The sequence below is a fragment of the Lactuca sativa genome, chromosome 7 (assembly GCF_002870075.4).
Source record: "Lactuca sativa cultivar Salinas chromosome 7, Lsat_Salinas_v11, whole genome shotgun sequence".
NCBI classification, from domain to species: Eukaryota; Viridiplantae; Streptophyta; class Magnoliopsida; order Asterales; family Asteraceae; genus Lactuca; species Lactuca sativa.
The window spans coordinates 13,197,606-13,206,243 of record NC_056629.2 but is presented as its reverse complement, the minus strand read 5'-3'; the positions used below and the strand labels follow the sequence as shown (position 1 = coordinate 13,206,243).

Here is an 8,638-nt window from a genome sequence, read left to right as displayed (position 1 = left end):
GGATTTACCGGTGCAATTGCAGTTTTTGAAAGCAATATCGTAAGTGGCCTGGTTATCAATCTTTTCTTGTGTTTACCTTGTCCATATCGGGTCGTGAGCGATCAAGGTTACAGAAACAACATGAAATGAAAGGAAAGAGAGCCATTTTCATCCATTCACCAGCAAGAGCAGCAGTACATCGTGGTTTCCGAATAGAGAGACTTATATCTATCAACCTTTAGTCAAAATAAAATTAATTAATATCACTTTATATATGGTTATGAAGAAAAGTTAATATGAATAATAACAGTGTACTTATGTTACTTTACACATAGAAGCAAATACTTACAAATACAAATTTTTAGTTGTAGAGTATGGTGCTACTATCAAAAAATAGTTTAAAGATACTTAAATTTACCAAAAAAGCTTACGTTTACTTATAATTAATAAAGTTAAAAAAAAATTATAAAGTTACCTCATTAACACTTGTAATCCTTAATTTTGAAACAAATCTCTTCAGTGACGCACTTATCTTCAGCGAATCCTCTGTTGCACCTTGTAGTTGCTATGAGTTCTCTGCAATAACACAAGAAAGGAATGGATATTAGCTTCTCTATAAAACTTATAACTCCAAGTAATGGAATGAAGGAAAAACCAACATTTAAGGGAAACATTTAAGAGAAGCTTATGAAAATTTTGATAACAGAGTCACATATGTTTTTTCTTATGATGTACAGTGAAGAGTCAAACCTGGACAGTTTGGACTTTGTTGAATCTATTTCCTGACACATGAGAATCCATATATATGCCCACTGGGAAGACAACAACAGAAGTCACATTCACAACAAAAGAAATACAAAAAATAAAAAGGTAATTAGGTCTAGCAAATTCACTAAAACATAATATCAATTCTTATCAATAGCTCGCCGTTGGCTAGGTCGACCATGCCTTAGGCTAGCCCAATGATGGAGACAATTGGTGCGGCAAATAAATAGTAGAGAAACATATTTCTTGGCGAGAGAGAGAGAGAGAGAGAGAGAGAGAGGTACTAAGGCGGTGGGGTGCATATGCATTGAAGCAGGTGGGGGTAAAATGATGGAAAATCAAGCCAGCCATTGGAAGACCTTCAATCGATCATCATTTTCAGAATTTCTGACAATCGATCTTTGCAAGTCAAGGCTGATAAAAGCATTAAAGAGGAAGAGAACTATAGGCACCGATTCAAAGTAAATCACATACCTCAACGCTTGCGTCTTCCCTTGACCTCATCATTCCTTCTCGCTCATCTAAGATTGTTCGGATTTACTTCAATCTCTCGCCACCGCCTTCAGCTCCTTTTGTTTCTATTTAGTTTTTTTCTACCTCTCTCTTAGACAAACATACAAACAGCGAAGCGAAGGCGAGCACAAATGCAAAATAAAGGAAACCTGAGGAAATATGGAGTAAAGATAGACATGAATCGGAGACCTAGTTCATTCCAATCGGCAATATAGAGTGGGAGTTGGTGGCAGACCTGATGCTTCTCTCTTGAGATTGATCAGATGAAGAAGAACAATAACAGTTGCGAAGTAGAGGGGATATTGAATAAAGAGCACAACACAGGTGAAGTAAAGGTAGGCGGTGGAAAGAAGACTCCTGGCAAGCACCTACGAAGACACGGAAGATTTGTGGAAGGTGGAGGTAGTAGAAGGTAGAAGAAGGGAGGAGACTCGATTTGGGGAGGATAAAGTGAGCGGTGGTGGAAACAACGGGAAGTAAAATGTGAGAGCAAAGTAAAGTAAGTGTGAGATAGGCGGTGAAGATGAATGACAACGATCTTAATTTGATTGGCTTACAGAGACGGTGAAAGACATACAAGACTAACAGGTGTATAGCTCTAATTTCAAAGATGGCCTAAAAGGACCTCCTACAAAGAAAAGCAGAAAGCAGACAAAATTCAACATACAAATATAAATAAGGGACCAATTTGGACAATTGCAAGTAGGAGAGGGCCGAAATAGACAAAAAAAAAAGTGGTTGTTCACTTATAGTTAAAGGACCATTTTTGCCATTCCTTAGCCACTTTACTGTAGCTAAGGATGGATAATTCTAATATATATATATATATATATATATATATATATATATATATATATATATATATATATATATATATATATATATATATATATATAGGGGATAGGGAATATACATTACAGCCCCACTTAAGCTTAGGTACTGAACTTCTAAAATATGTCGTTTTAACATGCTAAATATACCCGGTTTGGTTTCACTTGGTAAATATATCATTCTCCATAACATTTCTTTCTTTCATTATCGTTTTATTATCTCCGTTTTCTTTCCTCAATTATCGTTTATTACTTCATCCAAGTGAACATTACTAAACCCTAAACCTAAACCTAAACCCTAAACACTAAAGCTAAACCCTAAACCCTAAATCTAAACACTAAACCCTAAACCCTAAACCCTAACCTAAACCCTAAACCCTAAACCTTAACCCTAAACCCTAAATCCTAAACCCTAAACATAAACCTAAATCCTAAACCTTAAACTCTAAACCCTAAACCCTATTGTGTCGATCTTGAATTTACATCTTGAAATATTAATCGTGAATCCATTAACTGTAATCTTTATATAGTAAAACAATGTATTTTCAAGAGGTTTAGTACCTAAGCTTAAGTGGGGTTGTAATGTATATTCCCTTTTCCCTATATATATATATATATATATATATATATATATATATATATATATATATATATATATATATATATATATATATATATATATATATATATATATAATAATGGGTTCGACTTGTTTAAGCTCATGGTTAAATAATTATATTGGCCGATGGATCTTGGGCTCACCGAGCAATTAGACTAATGGAATATGGAATTGTCTTGCCTCTGCCCAACTTATGTTATAATAGCCCTTTCGTATCAATAAGGCGATAACACACTTTTTATTTTAAACAATCCAAAAACAAGTGTAGTGTTTTGGTAAGTTTCGAAACATAATTTATTTTATGTCCATTCCCAACTAATATTGAAAACTTTGGTTTTCATTTACTTTGCTCCTTATAATACAATAATACTTGCTTCTTAAATAAACCAACTCCAAACCTATTAAAAAATTGCTCAATGATTTAATAGCAAGTGATAGTCGCAAACCGGTTATCCAATTTGGATAGAAATACAAAACAAACCGGTTATCTAATTTGGATCCGGTTCCGATCCCGAAACCATGTTGAATGAAAATCGATTTCTCTTATGGGTCGGATTTAACGGATCATATTCAAGATGTTGGAAACCTTATTATGACCTGATAACTGAAATTGGTTAAGAAACAAATTGGGAAAAACCCATTCCAAACAAGATTAGACGGATCATACAGTCCACATTTTTTTTTCATTCAAGAACTAAACCGATTTACAGCTACACCCTAAAAACAAACCGGACATGGACCATTAAAAAACCAATACCTTAATGGGGTTAATACATTTGGGCCAAGGCCCAACAAAAGTTATTTTTTCGAGTCCATCCAAAGTGAACTACAAATAAGATAACACTAGTAGTTGATACAATAATACATAACATAACATACAACTTTTTTGTATTTGAATTCTGAAATGGTACAAAATCCATTATTAGGTGAAAGTGAAACACTTGAAAAGAAGAAAAACAAATACACAATTTTAATTTATTTTTTTTAATACAGAAGGGTCTCCCAGGCTAGACTTCACCTTGGTGGACAAAAGGCCAAAATCCAAAGCTGGAGCTAGCCTGCATTAGGTCAAGCGTCATGGTCGTATGATCGTCATCGTTGAATCGATCCCACATTTGTGTGTCAGGAGGCGTGTGGATCATATTCTCAATAACTTGTTGTTGAGAACCATTTTGATTCCAGCAATGTCCGACAACTGCAGTTGCTCGATTCGCAGCAATAAGGTCAGAAAGCGCAGCGCTGCATCTTAACGACAGGTCGCCGGAGGACATCCAGGGTTCAGTTTTCGGTGATGACAGAAGAGAGAGAGCACGTCCTGGCTTCTGCAGGTATGCAGGCGGTGACGTTGGTGATTGTCGAAGCTGCCGTTCCGCCATTAAAGTACCTTGAGAATTAGGGAAGTTTCGAGGGAGAGAATTCGGAAGGGTACCCTTTCTTCTTCTTTGATTATGTCCTTCTAGTCGTCTTCTGCAACTCCGCTTTGCTTCATCAAACTCCGTCACGCGGTGAAACCTGCTGCACTGTTGACAGAATCTCTGTTGAAGCCCCAAGACCACAACTTTTGGAGCCTTTGAATGAATTTCACACACCTTGTGCCTCCGGTAGTACTCCTTGGTGTCAGAAAGCGCCACGCCACACCCCTCCACCTGGCATCTCGGCGCCACCGCCGCCGGGGAAGACGGCCACACGGTGATGGTGGTTGTTGCGGTATCAGTCAGGTGATACGGATACGGTGGTTTACCTCTCTTGGTGGAGGATGATGACTCCGCCTCCATATGTCGGTCAGGTACGACGGAGTTCTCGCAGTAGTGTCTCTTCCCCAGCTTCAAACACATCATGTGCGGGTCAGGCATCCGCTGGTGGATGGAATTCGACCCGATGCCGGCGTTGTTTTGGATGGTGGTGTTGCCAGTACTGGTCATACCAAATAGAAGCGCGTGGACCACACTCTCCTCCGTTCCCCTGGCGGCAGCGGCGGCGCTTGAAATGCTACTGGCGTCGTGATTGCCCCAATCATAACGTGTACCAGAAGCAGTGTTAGTAGTAGTGGTGGTAGTAGTAGTACCAATGTCCCAGATATCCCATGCATTGTTTGCTGAGAAATTACAATTCTGTCCCCCGCTATCACCACCACCACCGCCAACTCCACCATCGCCGCAGCTGCAACTAGAACTGAAAGAACTCCTCCATCCGGCTTCCATTTGTGGATTTGTGAGAGAAGAAGAGTAGAGTTTAGTGAAGAAAGATGTGGGATGTTTGTTAGTATAAAAAGAAGCAAAGATTATAGAGCGAGAAAGAAGATAGGGAGTGGTGGTGGTGGTGGTACAGCAAATGGGTGGCTGGGGGCGTAAGTGCTCAAAAAAGAAAAGCTGCAAAGATGCACAGTTTGTATGAGAGAAAGAGAAGCAATTATTTCAGAAAAAATATCCATTTTAAACAAATATTTAAAAAAAAGGAAAAAAAAAGCGTATTGACATACATTGTATTTTACATATAAATTCTCATTTTCTTTAACATCAGAGCAAGCTTCAAATTATAACTCGGAGACTATAAAGTGTTTTAATGAAAAAAAAAAAAGTAATATAACTATAAGTGTTTTGAAATTCAAACTTGTCATAATATACCTAGTTGGAGAACACTAAAAAGCAGGTAAAAGATAAGTCGTTATCGTTATTTCGTACTATGTATGATTTGCAATAACAGTCTTATATTTGTTATCAAAAACTTTTATGTAATAATTTTTTTACTATAAGAAATCACATTAATATCAAAGTCATATGTGGCTAGTTTGAATGGAGAGGAGAGAGACAAGGGGATGAGTGGTGTCCCTTTTGGGGACAAATGAGTTTTTCATTTTATTTTGATTTTTTTCCTAAAATTATGATTGAGATGTGTCATGTATATGCAATAATGCAACTTTGGCTTGTGTTATATATATATATATATATATATATATATATATATATATATATATATATATATATATATATATATATATATATATATTGATTTTATTGATAAAAACTAATAAAACTTTACAATTGAACCTTGGTACTTTAAAAAAAAATGTTATTTAAAAAAATGACAAGTTAATGATAACGTTAAACAGCATTATAATGTTGGTTCATATGGTTTCTAAACTTAGATGCAATAACCATGATAGAGAATTTAATAATATATTGAAATTTGATGGTTATTATCTTGAACATGGGCTATGATATAATGTTTTGACTCCTATAAATGCAAAATTTAATATGGTTGATGAACAGAAACATTTTATTTAAAAAAAAAAAAGATTCGTACAATGTTGAATGAAGAAAAAGTTTCCCAAAAGTTTTTGTGGATATACCGTTTACACTTTTATCTACATTCTAAACTAATATCCATGTGAAAGACTATGGAGAAGACTCCCTATAAAATCACTAAAGGTATGGAGCCTTCTTTTTGACTTCTTAGAGTGTTTTGGATGCAAGTGTTTTGTACTCAACACTGAAAACATCTTATCAAATTGTACCACACGACCAATAAATGTATGATGCTTCGATAATCGTTAACTAGTAACACCTATAAGCTCCTCTAGAAACAATTCACGGTGATTGAAGAATCACTTAATATGAGATTTCATATCCATTGGTGGATAATAGTATTCAGATTTATACTTACGAGATTGAAGAACTTATTGCAAGTTATGTTGATTATGTAATTATTGACCCTATTTCCTATCATCTAAGTACACTTAGCGATCTCCTCGTTTGGACCAAACCCAAAATTACTAAGAATTTAGACACGTGAGAGGCTATTCCTTCGAGAAAATGACTGATAACCAAAACCAAAGGATCATTAGATCCTACATACATATCATTTGTACCTTTACTGCCTTTGTTTTATCTATAGAACCAAAATACACGGATGATGTCTTATAAAACTCTAATTTGATCATTGGTATGCAATAAGAACCAAATCAATTCTACACGTATGTAACATGGTATCATTCGCCTAGTAGACATCCATCATATGGACCAAATAAGTGCTAAATGGGTAAGTTGATAGATTTTAGGCATACTATCACATAATCATAGCAGTAGAAACATATAAAAAAAAATTTATATGTGTTCATGCAACCTATAAGGATATAAGTTCATTCTATTATTGCATTTAAAAAGTAATAAGAGTTGCACACATCTTTAGCAACTAGAGATCTCCTTGCTTGAGATTAAGTTCTTGCCGCCTTCATTCGGATGAGAAGACCCATAGTAAAATCCCTCTAATAGTATCACATTCAAGAACACTAAAAAAACAAACCAACAAAACCCTAGGAGATGGGATGGAAAAATCGAGAACTATAAACCCTAAAGGGTTTATTTCTTGTCCGTCTTTAAGAGCAAGAGGAAGGACAAAATTTCTAGCAAAAAATGAGCATTTAGTTTGATCTCTAGCTCCCTATTTACAGGCTTCCATTTGCTTAATTTCAAAGCAACTTAAAATCCCTAATATGGCTTTCCAAAATTGTCTCATATCATTCGGGCTTCTAGAATGTTCCAATTAATTAATCCATTTAATTAACTAAGATTTAGTTTTTCGAATTGTTTAATTCTCATTTAATTCCAAAATAGTTTCTAATTAGTTTATCATAACATGATAAATTAATAAACTAATTTCTCCTAAATTCTTTTTGTTTTTAATTTCTCAAATGGGTCTTGAGGGTAGCCCAAAGGACCATGTTATTATTAGAAATATTACCAATAGTTATTGTAACGTTCCAAACGTCTAACCAAAAATTTTGTTTTAAAATAAAGCAATCGCTTCCAATTTCATTCTGAAAGATAGATAAATAACCATTTGTTTTTAGTCGACAAAGCATAACCAAATCAAATTAACAAAAAAGAGTAAATCAAAAGTGTAGAAATCTCCAAAAATACATATCCATGGATGCAATGCAATCAAGCCACGCTCTTCCCCTTATTACCAGAACAACCTAAAACACTTAAACATAAACGGTAAGCTCGAAGCTTAGTGTGTTCCATAAAATACCACATATAAGTGTAACGTCCGAAAATTTAAGACTAAAAATTTCTTTTAATAAAACATTACTTAAAGCAAAATCATCAATCCAAACATAATCAGAGTATTAATTTCCAAAACACATGTTCGTTATCAGAGTAAAACATTCCCAGGCTGTCTAATCTATGGTGTGTGTCATGCGATCACCCCGAGCTCTTCCCTCCGCTACCGGAAGTACCTGAAACCCAAAATGAAAACCGTAAGCACGAAGCTTAGTGAGTTCCCCAACCTACCACATACCATGCATAACCACATACTGCACATACTGGGCCACACCCGCTATTATGGGCCTCGCCCGCTACAACGACCCCGCCGCTCCAGGCCTCGCCTGGCTTCGAGCCCCACTCGGATACAAATCTGCTTCACTTAGGCCTCGCCTGTCACTGGGCCTCGCCCGCTAACATATAGTAGCACATAAACATATCACAACACATAAGCTAAACATATACTAACGGATCCTGTCCTAAGGCCTCGCCTATCCTGGGCCTCGCCCTCATCCTGATACTGATGAGTCATGGAACCCCGTCCATGCTTCTACTGATAGTGAGATACGGGCCTTCCCACACTCACTCTTTCCCTAACTTGGGCCTCGCCCCTGGTCTGCTGCTAATGAGATGTGGAACACCATCCACACTCTGCTATTAGTGAGATACGGGACATCGCCCATACTCATCTCCGTACCAGGCACATACAAGTATCACATAGACAACAAGTATAAACTATCATATAAACCATTCCTTGGGCACCCGCCCGCTATCATTGTGCCTCGTCCTGAATATCATACTAACATACTATGCCTAGGGCTAACCCCAGTGTCTTCTACTCATAACTACATGGGTCGGCATTGTGGCCTTAGACCCATTCACACAAA

The 8,638-nt window shown here is 36.4% G+C and overlaps 1 protein-coding gene across 1 annotated transcript; it reads right to left on the bottom strand.

Moving 5' to 3' along the window:
* Window positions 1–3,572: 3,572 nt before the first annotated feature.
* Window positions 3,573–5,272, bottom strand: LOC111906023 (squamosa promoter-binding-like protein 7). The gene is made up of 2 exons (XM_023901765.3): window positions 5,186–5,272; window positions 3,573–5,075 (listed from the first exon to the last, which is right to left on the bottom strand). Exon 2 carries the CDS (start codon window positions 4,905–4,907, stop codon window positions 3,714–3,716), a length of 1,194 nt encoding a protein of 397 aa, XP_023757533.1. The 5' UTR covers window positions 4,908–5,075; window positions 5,186–5,272; the 3' UTR covers window positions 3,573–3,713.
* Window positions 5,273–8,638: the final 3,366 nt, after the last annotated feature.